The sequence below is a fragment of the Neodiprion pinetum genome, chromosome 3 (genome assembly GCF_021155775.2).
Source record: "Neodiprion pinetum isolate iyNeoPine1 chromosome 3, iyNeoPine1.2, whole genome shotgun sequence".
Lineage (NCBI taxonomy): Eukaryota > Metazoa > Arthropoda > Insecta > Hymenoptera > Diprionidae > Neodiprion > Neodiprion pinetum.
The window spans coordinates 11,004,069-11,019,588 of NC_060234.1; the positions used below are offsets into that span (position 1 = coordinate 11,004,069).

Genomic DNA, 15,520 nt, shown 5'->3' on the forward strand with positions numbered 1-15,520 from the left:
ATTGCACTATTCTGTAAGTCTCGCTGTAATGATTAGTTGAAATTCGGTCATCGCACATGTATAGGTGATCCAGCTTTGACCCCATCCAAATGTGTAGATCTTAAATCTATCTTAAATATAAGCTCAAGTGGCTCTTACTTGATCATCGAATATTCACCTACTAATTGTTTCGTGCTGACATTTTACAGCGACAAATCTGTAATACCGTAAAGATTTGCTGGTTTTCAAGAGGGTGAATAAATTTCATTGCCAGAATGCACATTCTGGATCGAATTTGACTATAATCATTGCTGCATCATTGTGTGAATCATAATAATCGGTAAATTTCCTTAAAGGGGGAAACCGGTTTATGAGGTCGAAATTTTGCTGTTTTTCATGATTTTTTTTAACCAGAAAGGAATAACCACAAAATGTTTAAACTTGGAGGATATTTTATTTATGTTTTCAAGTACACTTTGAAATTTTTTCAAATGATTTCCGCCGGAAATAGTGGAGTTGCCGCGTGCAGTCCATGGGCGATTGCCGTCCGAGCATTTGGCTTGCGTACATCCCTGACGTCGCAATTTTTATCTGTAATCGTCGGGTTTTTTTTTTTCATTAAAAACATACTTTCTAAGAATATGAACCTAATTTTGATCAAACAAATTGAAAATTGCATGTTTTTGAGGTGCTTGAACACAATGTCATGTTTTTATACTATATTTTTTCATCTTTCTTGCATAAGAACATATCTTTATAATAACAACATAATCCCCGAATTAGGTTCATATCACGTGGAATTGAATAAAGAATATCTACACCAAATTTCAGAACGATTGATCAATAACTTTTTGAGCTAGAATGTACGCAAGTCGAAAAAACGTCGTTTCGAGAAAAACGCGTTTGAAATAAAATGTAGCGAAAACGAGAAATTCAAGGCAATAATTAATTATAAAAAATGCTCACCGGTTAATCAGCTATTCCAGCATCGTATAGCAATCCCTCTTCTTGCTCATATGCGTCATTCTATTATTCAATAGTACAGCGGTACTGAGGCAGGTAGCTGGAAAAGAAGGGTCTGGGCGACCGCTCCGTTATAATTACCGTGCGCTTCTTCACAGAACCGACGGGCGGTCACTTAAGTGCTCATTGCATTCGAACTAATGGGAATTTTGCTTTGAAATTTTGACCACATATTCTTGAATAGTTATACTAACGATTCATGCAATAAAAAAACAGACGATTTTTCGATCGGTCTAAACTGGGTTCCCCCCTTAAGTCCTAGCTCAACCTAGAAAATAGTCGCTGCTTTTGCTCCTTGGGCCGACAGTGAGAGTATGATGAACGCGGTGATTCGATCGATGTTCATTATTGTGAACAACCGAATTAAATTACATATTCATAAGATATTGCTAAAAAAAGTATCACTATTCGATTTGTGATTTCAAATTATTTGTACACCCTCAGCTTTTTTCTTCACACTTTTGATGTCCTGATTTATTCTTGGTCGCTCAGTTTTTAGTCTACCATAACATGTTACAAAAGAAAAGAAAAAAAAAACGATTCAGAGGGATTGACCTGGGATCCTTGTTAATGTAGAAAGTAAAAAATTCAGGCTTGACTGCCAGTTGTTTCGCCAAGCTGCGTTTCGGTATAACGACGAATTAAGCTGGCGAGATACGCGACGAGTTTGTCGGCAGCGGTGTCGGGGCACAATCGAGCAAGCACTAATCCCAGCTTGTCACGGGCATCAGGATTTAATACATCCAATTATGATACGAAGTTCGTTCGACGTTAAATGTAGCGTGTCAGAGGATGTGCGGGTTGTTCCAAGTCGGAGCGACGAGCGCTGGCTGCGCAGCACCCAGAAGGCTTGACGTGACCGAAATCACCAAGGTTCTGGTTTCCCCGCTCCGCAGGTTGCCCCTCAGGAAATGTAACCGGTAGCTGAAACTCGTTTAATTCAATGTCCCGACCAAAAGTCGCCATGACATTTATTACGACTCAGCCAATTCTCCCCCGCCTTACTCGGGGACCCCGATCATCGTCTTCGACTTATTAAACGATCCAAGGTTGGATGGTAGCCAGCATTAATTTTCTTGCTTACCATCCACAATATCCTCTTTGAAAATCTCCCCTGAAAAAATCCCCCATTGAAAAAATTCTCACTGCAGAAATTTATATTTTCCTCGTCAATTTAATTTAATCTGTTTTTTAATTTTTTCATTTTTTTTTTTCTTTGTTTTTTCTGTCATAGATGATTTTATCCTGCGGGGATTTTTATCGGAGAGATTTTCTCTAGCCACCATTTTCTTGGATCTAGGATTAAACTCAGACCCCCTGCCGAGGTTTTTTACCACAGAAAGAAACCCCCTTTTCACATTCTCAGGGAGTATAGGCTATCAATTTTTAAGTATAAAACCGCAATACTAATCAAACATTCTTTATTAACAAAACTTTTACCCAGATACCCCATGTATAATACCCAGAATTATTGATTAACAATTTTATCTTTCGTTACAGCTATGCGAACTATAGGTAGGTGTATAATATGTACAGAAACGTTTGGCCCATAACCACAAGATCAGAAATAGGAATAAATAAAAGTTACACATTACAATGTTCACACAACTGAACGAGTTGCCTTCTTTTATCCACGATCAGTTAAAGTAAGCGTTGAAAATATCATCTAGAGTCAACGTCGAGAGAAATAATTCAGTAGCAACGCTAAGTCATTTTTCGATAATACACGTCCTCAATGTCGTTTCAGTCTAAGGCGATTCAAAAACTATCGATGGTTAATCTTGATTTCGGTTTGAACGCGGATTGAACGCATTTGATCTAATGCGGTAGCGTCATAACTGGTTTACAATCTAGCACCCTGTGAAGGATCGATCGTCACCGTTTGAAAATTCGGAACTGTTGCCAAAAACAACCCTCCTGTAGTTCTTGTAGAGCATTTCCTGTAGCTGTCGGGCGTGATGGGCGTCCCTGGTCTCGCATACGACCTTGACCTCGACGCTGAATATGTCCGACATGATCCAGGCCCGCTCGTGCATGATGTCTTTTATGGACACCCCGATGTCGGCGACCATCTTGCAGAGCTCGGAGATCCCTCCTGGACGGTCGGACACCGTCACTGTGAACTTGAGGAGGCGACCCTCGGCGGCAAGTCCGCGCTCCAGGCACCTACCCAGGATCGTCGTATCTATGTTGCCACCGCAGAGGGGAAGGACCACTCTAAAACAGATTTTAACCGATGTAGGTGAGGCGGCAACGCCCTCGAAGAGGTGCGGGCTAAGGGATGGCCCGTTTAACGGTTAATTAACTTTTACGATTATACTTCGTTTCGGGTCGTTACGTAACGACGCCCGGAAACGACGACGGAATGACGCGCGAACTCTGGATGGAACGACTGACGAAGAACCACCACCCCCATGCTTCGTTGTTTCTCAAGGATCGCTACTCCTTGCCGTATACCTACCATCTTCCTGCGGGATCGCGTATCAGAAAACGGGAAAACCGGAGTCCCAGGAAAAAAGGTCTTACAGGTACTGTCAGGAACATTATGCATTCGAACTACAAGAAATCACATTCCAAAAGCTCGTAAAATTGTACAAAATTGTTTTATGAGTTACGAAACTACTAAGTTGGTGTGGCATTTGAAACGATGGCGATCGGAACATCGTTCAGCTCTTCGTTGGAGGAACTGAGCCGTTACTTTCCTAATGAGCTGCTTGAGAGATGTTGGAATCTTTGGTTGCGAACTCAAATGGTGTCACCTCACCTTTTTCCTTTCAGTTCGTCGAGCTGTCCTGCGAGAATGGCGGCCAATCCCGTAGCTCCGGCACCCTCGACTATGCACTTCTCATTTTCGACCAACTTCAAGATCGCTATGGCGATCCACTCCTCCTTGACGACGACTAGCTTGTCAATCAGCGGATCGGCAGTAACGAAGGCGTTGTAGCCGACCATAGGGACGGCCAGACCATCGGCTAGAGTCGATTCGATTGGTGTGTAAGTTGGACGACCGGCTGCCCGGGCTGCCGTGAAACTTGCGCACCTGTGGGACTCGACGCCCTGGGAAAAATCGGTGAAAAGTGAAAAAACGGTTCTGAGAGGCCTTTTGGAGAGAAAGAATTGTACAGTTTCATTACTTTTTAACTTTTTTTCTCTTTCTAACGTGTCCCTCGAAAAATTTGCCGTAAAACCCAGAGAAAGTAGGAAAATATTTAGAAGTCAAAATATTTTCCTACTTCCACCAGTTTCTTTTAGTATTTATCACATATATTTCGAGTGGCTCATTATAAAAAAAAAAAAAAAATGTCAAATAAGGAACTACTCTGTTATACAGTATTTTAGGATACGTTGGAATTAATGCTTCTGATTCTTCCGATTCTTACTATAACTTTCACATGCGGATGCAGGGTTTTTATCGCCAGTGCAACACCGGCGATGAGACCTCCTCCTCCGACGGGAACGACAACGGCATCGATATCTGGAACCTGCTCCACGACCTCCAATCCCAATGTTCCTTGACCGGCCATGATGTGCGGATGATCGTAGCTGGAGGAGGGAAAGACCGCATATCACACTTGTGACAGTGGACATAGACGCCAAACTGAGTCGGGAATATTGTTCCTACCCGTTGATGTAGACGAGGCCCTTTTCCTTGCCGATCTGCATGGCGTTCTGCTTGGCCTCACCCATGTCCGAACCCTGGACGACGACCGTTGCGCCGTGCTGTTTGCACGCTGCGATTTTCATGATCGGCGCCACAGCCGGCATCACGACTGTCACCGGTATTCCAAGTTTTGCCCCATGGTAGCAAAGTGCCAAGGCATGGTTGCCCAGGGAGGCCGATATCACTCCGTTACGTTTCTGCTCGTCGGAGAGCATCAGCAAAGCGTAGCGAGCGCCTCGCTCCTTGAAGCTTCCCGTGGTTTGCAGGAAGTCCTTCTTCAGGTACAGCTCCATGCCCATGGAGTCCGACAGCCGGGATCTCTGTTCGACGGAGGTTTCGGGTGAGTGTCATGAAAAATGATGTTTGTGCAATTGGAAGTGAATCGAAGACTTCCGATTGCTCGATATACAGTGATATTTACATACCGCACATGGTGTGTTGATTATCCCCGACTTGATTTTGAACGCGGCTGAGGTCACGTCTTCGCAGGTGATTTTTTGTGGATTTCCCTCGACGCAGTAAGGGTCAAAGACTGACTCATCTCCCTGTAAAATCAAATCGTTGTACGTATATGCGGGCGTAAAACCATTGAGCTACTGCGATAAGGCCAAGCAATATTCAGGTAGTAATTCTTCGGTTCCTTGATTTTACATAAATACTCCTGCTGTGCCATATCTCCCTATTATGATAGAATATGGAACGTCGATAGTCTTTTGTCACCGCACATATTGACTCAATGACTCAACGCTCATTACTGATAACGCGCGTATATTGGGTCAAAGGTTCATGCTGAGTCAAAAAACCGTTAATCGGTACTTACACCCGTCTCTCTTTGCTTAAAGTCTACGATTCACGTTGTTGGTCTTCAAGATCAACTCTGTGATAAATGTTGCTATGATAAATTCGCAGAATCGGTTAATGTTGTCAACCTTGGAATATGGATGTGAATCACAAAAAGTATCGAATGCCTGAACGTTAGTCATTGAAACTGTCACAGGACTGTCGTTATTATTCAATGTAATTTCATTTTTTTTTTGTTTACAATGCTTTGTGAAATATGAATCTCAGTGTTATACTTTTTAACTGTGTTAAACTTTCGTGAAACCGATAAATCGAAAACCCATTATTGGTAATGTTAATTCGCGTTCGAAGATGTGACAACCGATCAAAGTGCATTGTTCAAAACGAGTGCGTGATGGATGGAATTATTTACTTCGATTTTTCACAAGGTACGGAACTTGAACATAAAATTCAATCCTAAATTATCCCGTGTAACACCCTCGCCCTACAGTAGAGTTTGATGAAGATTATAAGGGAATTAGATAACTTACCGTAGAAATCGAGGAGACGGAAATGTTGCTAGTGCTCGAGTAACTCTTGTTAACTCCATTTGAAGCAAACAAGTTAAGAGGCTGACTTGGAAGCTTATTCAGATCCCTCATCTCGCACCTTGTTTTCAATCTTCGTAGGTAAACTTTAATTACGTTATTGAACAACCAATAACCTGAACTTCAGACGAGATACTGCGCGGGATACGTGTTTTATGGAAAATTGCCTCCGACGAATATAATCGCGAACCTTGTGACCTTAAGCTCGAGTCTCCTCTTGCCGAGAAACTTTACTACTGCTGCACTTACGGATGGGGGCGGGTTACTTGCCCCACTCGGCAACAGCACGCGCTGTGTCACGTGACGGTCACTTATCGTCGTCGGCTGTTTCTCGGACGGAACATTTTCATTATATACATACGTATACATAGCCTCGACACGCCTCACCACCGCAGCATCGACTTCGACCTTATCAACCATCATTTCGCAACACGGTTTACTGTCAGCACTTTTTTCGAAAATCCGCCACAAAATTCTCGGGCTCAACGCGTGTTTTTTTTCAACTACAGTGAAAAGTCGCGACTTGATCGAACGGAGACGAGATTGCCAGTAATTATGATAACGATTGATCGTGAATATGTAAGCAACTGCAAACACGTGGATGGAGATAAATTCGCTGAGAAGAATTATTTGTGGAATAATAAGCGAGCACGGAAAATTTCCATTACACTAAACGCTGTTTGCAAACCGTTAGAAATCGTCTGATTATAAGGGTCAAGTCCACTTACCACATTAGCCTGGCGCCAAATTTTTCTGTGCTCCATTCTTATACAGTGGTCAGAGTAAAATTGAAACAGTCACTCTCGCCGGACCTCAGTCAGGTGACTCAATAAAAAAACGCAATCCAACCAACGACTACGAATCAATGACCTCGCTCTCTGATATCTAGCCAGAAAAAACTGGAAAGAAACCACATTGCACTATTCTGTAAGTCTCGCTGTAATGATTAGTTGAAATTCGGTCATCGCACATGTATAGGTGATCCAGCTTTGACCCCATCCAAATGTGTAGATCTTAAATCTATCTTAAATATAAGCTCAAGTGGCTCTTACTTGATCATCGAATATTCACCTACTAATTGTTTCGTGCTGACATTTTACAGCGACAAATCTGTAATACCGTAAAGATTTGCTGGTTTTCAAGAGGGTGAATAAATTTCATTGCCAGAATGCACATTCTGGATCGAATTTGACTATAATCATTGCTGCATCATTGTGTGAATCATAATAATCGGTAAATTTCCTTAAAGGGGGAAACCGGTTTATGAGGTCGAAATTTTGCTGTTTTTCATGATTTTTTTTAACCAGAAAGGAATAACCACAAAATGTTTAAACTTGGAGGATATTTTATTTATGTTTTCAAGTACACTTTGAAATTTTTTCAAATGATTTCCGCCGGAAATAGTGGAGTTGCCGCGTGCAGTCCATGGGCGATTGCCGTCCGAGCATTTGGCTTGCGTACATCCCTGACGTCGCAATTTTTATCTGTAATCGTCGGGTTTTTTTTTTTCATTAAAAACATACTTTCTAAGAATATGAACCTAATTTTGATCAAACAAATTGAAAATTGCATGTTTTTGAGGTGCTTGAACACAATGTCATGTTTTTATACTATATTTTTTCATCTTTCTTGCATAAGAACATATCTTTATAATAACAACATAATCCCCGAATTAGGTTCATATCACGTGGAATTGAATAAAGAATATCTACACCAAATTTCAGAACGATTGATCAATAACTTTTTGAGCTAGAATGTACGCAAGTCGAAAAAACGTCGTTTCGAGAAAAACGCGTTTGAAATAAAATGTAGCGAAAACGAGAAATTCAAGGCAATAATTAATTATAAAAAATGCTCACCGGTTAATCAGCTATTCCAGCATCGTATAGCAATCCCTCTTCTTGCTCATATGCGTCATTCTATTATTCAATAGTACAGCGGTACTGAGGCAGGTAGCTGGAAAAGAAGGGTCTGGGCGACCGCTCCGTTATAATTACCGTGCGCTTCTTCACAGAACCGACGGGCGGTCACTTAAGTGCTCATTGCATTCGAACTAATGGGAATTTTGCTTTGAAATTTTGACCACATATTCTTGAATAGTTATACTAACGATTCATGCAATAAAAAAACAGACGATTTTTCGATCGGTCTAAACTGGGTTCCCCCCTTAAGTCCTAGCTCAACCTAGAAAATAGTCGCTGCTTTTGCTCCTTGGGCCGACAGTGAGAGTATGATGAACGCGGTGATTCGATCGATGTTCATTATTGTGAACAACCGAATTAAATTACATATTCATAAGATATTGCTAAAAAAAGTATCACTATTCGATTTGTGATTTCAAATTATTTGTACGCCCTCAGCTTTTTTCTTCACACTTTTGATGTCCTGATTTATTCTTGGTCGCTCAGTTTTTAGTCTACCATAACATGTTACAAAAGAAAAGAAAAAAAAAAACGATTCAGAGGGATTGACCTGGGATCCTTGTTAATGTAGAAAGTAAAAAATTCAGGCTTGACTGCCAGTTGTTTCGCCAAGCTGCGTTTCGGTATAACGACGAATTAAGCTGGCGAGATACGCGACGAGTTTGTCGGCAGCGGTGTCGGGGCACAATCGAGCAAGCACTAATCCCAGCTTGTCACGGGCATCAGGATTTAATACATCCAATTATGATACGAAGTTCGTTCGACGTTAAATGTAGCGTGTCAGAGGATGTGCGGGTTGTTCCAAGTCGGAGCGACGAGCGCTGGCTGCGCAGCACCCAGAAGGCTTGACGTGACCGAAATCACCAAGGTTCTGGTTTCCCCGCTCCGCAGGTTGCCCCTCAGGAAATGTAACCGGTAGCTGAAACTTGTTTAATTCAATGTCCCGACCAAAAGTCGCCATGACATTTATTACGACTCAGCCAATTCTCCCCCGCCTTACTCGGGGACCCCGATCATCGTCTTCGACTTATTAAACGATCCAAGGTTGGATGGTAGCCAGCATTAATTTTCTTGCTTACCATCCACAATATCCTCTTTGAAAATCTCCCCTGAAAAAATCCCCCATTGAAAAAATTCTCACTGCAGAAATTTATATTTTCCTCGTCAATTTAATTTAATCTGTTTTTTAATTTTTTCATTTTTTTTTTTCTTTGTTTTTTCTGTCATAGATGATTTTATCCTGCGGGGATTTTTATCGGAGAGATTTTCTCTAGCCACCATTTTCTTGGATCTAGGATTAAACTCAGACCCCCTGCCGAGGTTTTTTACCACAGAAAGAAACCCCCTTTTCACATTCTCAGGGAGTATAGGCTATCAATTTTTAAGTATAAAACCGCAATACTAATCAAACATTCTTTATTAACAAAACTTTTACCCAGATACCCCATGTATAATACCCAGAATTATTGATTAACAATTTTATCTTTCGTTACAGCTATGCGAACTATAGGTAGGTGTATAATATGTACAGAAACGTTTGGCCCATAACCACAAGATCAGAAATAGGAATAAATAAAAGTTACACATTACAATGTTCACACAACTGAACGAGTTGCCTTCTTTTATCCACGATCAGTTAAAGTAAGCGTTGAAAATATCATCTAGAGTCAACGTCGAGAGAAATAATTCAGTAGCAACGCTAAGTCATTTTTCGATAATACACGTCCTCAATGTCGTTTCAGTCTAAGGCGATTCAAAAACTATCGATGGTTAATCTTGATTTCGGTTTGAACGCGGATTGAACGCATTTGATCTAATGCGGTAGCGTCATAACTGGTTTACAATCTAGCACCCTGTGAAGGATCGATCGTCACCGTTTGAAAATTCGGAACTGTTGCCAAAAACAACCCTCCTGTAGTTCTTGTAGAGCATTTCCTGTAGCTGTCGGGCGTGATGGGCGTCCCTGGTCTCGCATACGACCTTGACCTCGACGCTGAATATGTCCGACATGATCCAGGCCCGCTCGTGCATGATGTCTTTTATGGACACCCCGATGTCGGCGACCATCTTGCAGAGCTCGGAGATCCCTCCTGGACGGTCGGACACCGTCACTGTGAACTTGAGGAGGCGACCCTCGGCGGCAAGTCCGCGCTCCAGGCACCTACCCAGGATCGTCGTATCTATGTTGCCACCGCAGAGGGGAAGGACCACTCTAAAACAGATTTTAACCGATGTAGGTGAGGCGGCAACGCCCTCGAAGAGGTGCGGGCTAAGGGATGGCCCGTTTAACGGTTAATTAACTTTTACGATTATACTTCGTTTCGGGTCGTTACGTAACGACGCCCGGAAACGACGACGGAATGACGCGCGAACTCTGGATGGAACGACTGACGAAGAACCACCACCCCCATGCTTCGTTGTTTCTCAAGGATCGCTACTCCTTGCCGTATACCTACCATCTTCCTGCGGGATCGCGTATCAGAAAACGGGAAAACCGGAGTCCCAGGAAAAAAGGTCTTACAGGTACTGTCAGGAACATTATGCATTCGAACTACAAGAAATCACATTCCAAAAGCTCGTAAAATTGTACAAAATTGTTTTATGAGTTACGAAACTACTAAGTTGGTGTGGCATTTGAAACGATGGCGATCGGAACATCGTTCAGCTCTTCGTTGGAGGAACTGAGCCGTTACTTTCCTAATGAGCTGCTTGAGAGATGTTGGAATCTTTGGTTGCGAACTCAAATGGTGTCACCTCACCTTTTTCCTTTCAGTTCGTCGAGCTGTCCTGCGAGAATGGCGGCCAATCCCGTAGCTCCGGCACCCTCGACTATGCACTTCTCATTTTCGACCAACTTCAAGATCGCTATGGCGATCCACTCCTCCTTGACGACGACTAGCTTGTCAATCAGCGGATCGGCAGTAACGAAGGCGTTGTAGCCGACCATAGGGACGGCCAGACCATCGGCTAGAGTCGATTCGATTGGTGTGTAAGTTGGACGACCGGCTGCCCGGGCTGCCGTGAAACTTGCGCACCTGTGGGACTCGACGCCCTGGGAAAAATCGGTGAAAAGTGAAAAAACCGTTCTGAGAGGCCTTTTGGAGAGAAAGAATTGTACAGTTTCATTACTTTTTAACTTTTTTTCTCTTTCTAACGTGTCCCTCGAAAAATTTGCCGTAAAACCCAGAGAAAGTAGGAAAATATTTAGAAGTCAAAATATTTTCCTACTTCCACCAGTTTCTTTTAGTATTTATCACATATATTTCGAGTGGCTCATTATAAAAAAAAAAAAAAAATGTCAAATAAGGAACTACTCTGTTATACAGTATTTTAGGATACGTTGGAATTAATGCTTCTGATTCTTCCGATTCTTACTATAACTTTCACATGCGGATGCAGGGTTTTTATCGCCAGTGCAACACCGGCGATGAGACCTCCTCCTCCGACGGGAACGACAACGGCATCGATATCTGGAACCTGCTCCACGACCTCCAATCCCAATGTTCCTTGACCGGCCATGATGTGCGGATGATCGTAGCTGGAGGAGGGAAAGACCGCATATCACACTTGTGACAGTGGACATAGACGCCAAACTGAGTCGGGAATATTGTTCCTACCCGTTGATGTAGACGAGGCCCTTTTCCTTGCCGATCTGCATGGCGTTCTGCTTGGCCTCACCCATGTCCGAACCCTGGACGACGACCGTTGCGCCGTGCTGTTTGCACGCTGCGATTTTCATGATCGGCGCCACAGCCGGCATCACGACTGTCACCGGTATTCCAAGTTTTGCCCCATGGTAGCAAAGTGCCAAGGCATGGTTGCCCAGGGAGGCCGATATCACTCCGTTACGTTTCTGCTCGTCGGAGAGCATCAGCAAAGCGTAGCGAGCGCCTCGCTCCTTGAAGCTTCCCGTGGTTTGCAGGAAGTCCTTCTTCAGGTACAGCTCCATGCCCATGGAGTCCGACAGCCGGGATCTCTGTTCGACGGAGGTTTCGGGTGAGTGTCATGAAAAATGATGTTTGTGCAATTGGAAGTGAATCGAAGACTTCCGATTGCTCGATATACAGTGATATTTACATACCGCACATGGTGTGTTGATTATCCCCGACTTGATTTTGAACGCGGCTGAGGTCACGTCTTCGCAGGTGATTTTTTGTGGATTTCCCTCGACGCAGTAAGGGTCAAAGACTGACTCATCTCCCTGTAAAATCAAATCGTTGTACGTATATGCGGGCGTAAAACCATTGAGCTACTGCGATAAGGCCAAGCAATATTCAGGTAGTAATTCTTCGGTTCCTTGATTTTACATAAATACTCCTGCTGTGCCATATCTCCCTATTATGATAGAATATGGAACGTCGATAGTCTTTTGTCACCGCACATATTGACTCAATGACTCAACGCTCATTACTGATAACGCGCGTATATTGGGTCAAAGGTTCATGCTGAGTCAAAAAACCGTTAATCGGTACTTACACCCGTCTCTCTTTGCTTAAAGTCTACGATTCACGTTGTTGGTCTTCAAGATCAACTCTGTGATAAATGTTGCTATGATAAATTCGCAGAATCGGTTAATGTTGTCAACCTTGGAATATGGATGTGAATCACAAAAAGTATCGAATGCCTGAACGTTAGTCATTGAAACTGTCACAGGACTGTCGTTATTATTCAATGTAATTTCATTTTTTTTTTGTTTACAATGCTTTGTGAAATATGAATCTCAGTGTTATACTTTTTAACTGTGTTAAACTTTCGTGAAACCGATAAATCGAAAACCCATTATTGGTAATGTTAATTCGCGTTCGAAGATGTGACAACCGATCAAAGTGCATTGTTCAAAACGAGTGCGTGATGGATGGAATTATTTACTTCGATTTTTCACAAGGTACGGAACTTGAACATAAAATTCAATCCTAAATTATCCCGTGTAACACCCTCGCCCTACAGTAGAGTTTGATGAAGATTATAAGGGAATTAGATAACTTACCGTAGAAATCGAGGAGACGGAAATGTTGCTAGTGCTCGAGTAACTCTTGTTAACTCCATTTGAAGCAAACAAGTTAAGAGGCTGACTTGGAAGCTTATTCAGATCCCTCATCTCGCACCTTGTTTTCAATCTTCGTAGGTAAACTTTAATTACGTTATTGAACAACCAATAACCTGAACTTCAGACGAGATACTGCGCGGGATACGTGTTTTATGGAAAATTGCCTCCGACGAATATAATCGCGAACCTTGTGACCTTAAGCTCGAGTCTCCTCTTGCCGAGAAACTTTACTACTGCTGCACTTACGGATGGGGGCGGGTTACTTGCCCCACTCGGCAACAGCACGCGCTGTGTCACGTGACGGTCACTTATCGTCGTCGGCTGTTTCTCGGACGGAACATTTTCATTATATGTATACATACGTATACATAGCCTCGACACGCCTCACCACCGCAGCATCGACTTCGACCTTATCAACCATCATTTCGCAACACGGTTTACTGTCAGCACTTTTTTCGAAAATCCGCCACAAAATTCTCGGGCTCAACGCGTGTTTTTTTTCAACTACAGTGAAAAGTCGCGACTTGATCGAACGGAGACGAGATTGCCAGTAATTATGATAACGATTGATCGTGAATATGTAAGCAACTGCAAACACGTGGATGGAGATAAATTCGCTGAGAAGAATTATTTGTGGAATAATAAGCGAGCACGGAAAATTTCCATTACACTAAACGCTGTTTGCAAACCGTTAGAAATCGTCTGATTATAAGGGTCAAGTCCACTTACCACATTAGCCTGGCGCCAAATTTTTCTGTGCTCCATTCTTATACAGTGGTCAGAGTAAAATTGAAACAGTCACTCTCGCCGGACCTCAGTCAGGTGACTCAATAAAAAAACGCAATCCAACCAACGACTACGAATCAATGACCTCGCTCTCTGATATCTAGCCAGAAAAAACTGGAAAGAAACCACATTGCACTATTCTGTAAGTCTCGCTGTAATGATTAGTTGAAATTCGGTCATCGCACATGTATAGGTGATCCAGCTTTGACCCCATCCAAATGTGTAGATCTTAAATCTATCTTAAATATAAGCTCAAGTGGCTCTTACTTGATCATCGAATATTCACCTACTAATTGTTTCGTGCTGACATTTTACAGCGACAAATCTGTAATACCGTAAAGATTTGCTGGTTTTCAAGAGGGTGAATAAATTTCATTGCCAGAATGCACATTCTGGATCGAATTTGACTATAATCATTGCTGCATCATTGTGTGAATCATAATAATCGGTAAATTTCCTTAAAGGGGGAAACCGGTTTATGAGGTCGAAATTTTGCTGTTTTTCATGATTTTTTTTAACCAGAAAGGAATAACCACAAAATGTTTAAACTTGGAGGATATTTTATTTATGTTTTCAAGTACACTTTGAAATTTTTTCAAATGATTTCCGCCGGAAATAGTGGAGTTGCCGCGTGCAGTCCATGGGCGATTGCCGTCCGAGCATTTGGCTTGCGTACATCCCTGACGTCGCAATTTTTATCTGTAATCGTCGGGTTTTTTTTTTTCATTAAAAACATACTTTCTAAGAATATGAACCTAATTTTGATCAAACAAATTGAAAATTGCATGTTTTTGAGGTGCTTGAACACAATGTCATGTTTTTATACTATATTTTTTCATCTTTCTTGCATAAGAACATATCTTTATAATAACAACATAATCCCCGAATTAGGTTCATATCACGTGGAATTGAATAAAGAATATCTACACCAAATTTCAGAACGATTGATCAATAACTTTTTGAGCTAGAATGTACGCAAGTCGAAAAAACGTCGTTTCGAGAAAAACGCGTTTGAAATAAAATGTAGCGAAAACGAGAAATTCAAGGCAATAATTAATTATAAAAAATGCTCACCGGTTAATCAGCTATTCCAGCATCGTATAGCAATCCCTCTTCTTGCTCATATGCGTCATTCTATTATTCAATAGTACAGCGGTACTGAGGCAGGTAGCTGGAAAAGAAGGGTCTGGGCGACCGCTCCGTTATAATTACCGTGCGCTTCTTCACAGAACCGACGGGCGGTCACTTAAGTGCTCATTGCATTCGAACTAATGGGAATTTTGCTTTGAAATTTTGACCACATATTCTTGAATAGTTATACTAACGATTCATGCAATAAAAAAACAGACGATTTTTCGATCGGTCTAAACTGGGTTCCCCCCTTAAGTCCTAGCTCAACCTAGAAAATAGTCGCTGCTTTTGCTCCTTGGGCCGACAGTGAGAGTATGATGAACGCGGTGATTCGATCGATGTTCATTATTGTGAACAACCGAATTAAATTACATATTCATAAGATATTGCTAAAAAAAGTATCACTATTCGATTTGTGATTTCAAATTATTTGTACACCCTCAGCTTTTTTCTTCACACTTTTGATGTCCTGATTTATTCTTGGTCGCTCAGTTTTTAGTCTACCATAACATGTTACAAAAGAAAAGAAAAAAAAAACGATTCAGAGGGATTGACCTGGGATCCTTGTTAATGTAGAAAGTAA

General features: G+C 42.0%; 2 protein-coding genes across 2 annotated transcripts; both read right to left on the bottom strand.

The window, feature by feature from the left end:
• Positions 1-2,406: 2,406 nt before the first annotated feature.
• Positions 2,407-6,313, bottom strand: LOC124214678 (L-threonine ammonia-lyase-like). The gene is made up of 6 exons (XM_046617216.2): positions 5,995-6,313; positions 5,089-5,208; positions 4,625-4,983; positions 4,383-4,545; positions 3,767-4,059; positions 2,407-3,219 (listed from the first exon to the last, which is right to left on the bottom strand). Exons 1-6 carry the CDS (start codon positions 6,103-6,105, stop codon positions 2,853-2,855), a joined length of 1,413 nt encoding a protein of 470 aa, XP_046473172.1. The 5' UTR covers positions 6,106-6,313; the 3' UTR covers positions 2,407-2,852.
• Positions 6,314-9,372: 3,059 nt separating this feature from the next.
• Positions 9,373-13,271, bottom strand: LOC124214676 (L-threonine ammonia-lyase-like). Its single transcript, XM_046617214.2, has 6 exons — positions 12,961-13,271; positions 12,055-12,174; positions 11,591-11,949; positions 11,349-11,511; positions 10,733-11,025; positions 9,373-10,185 (listed from the first exon to the last, which is right to left on the bottom strand). Exons 1-6 carry the CDS (start codon positions 13,069-13,071, stop codon positions 9,819-9,821), a joined length of 1,413 nt encoding a protein of 470 aa, XP_046473170.1. The 5' UTR covers positions 13,072-13,271; the 3' UTR covers positions 9,373-9,818.
• Positions 13,272-15,520: the final 2,249 nt, after the last annotated feature.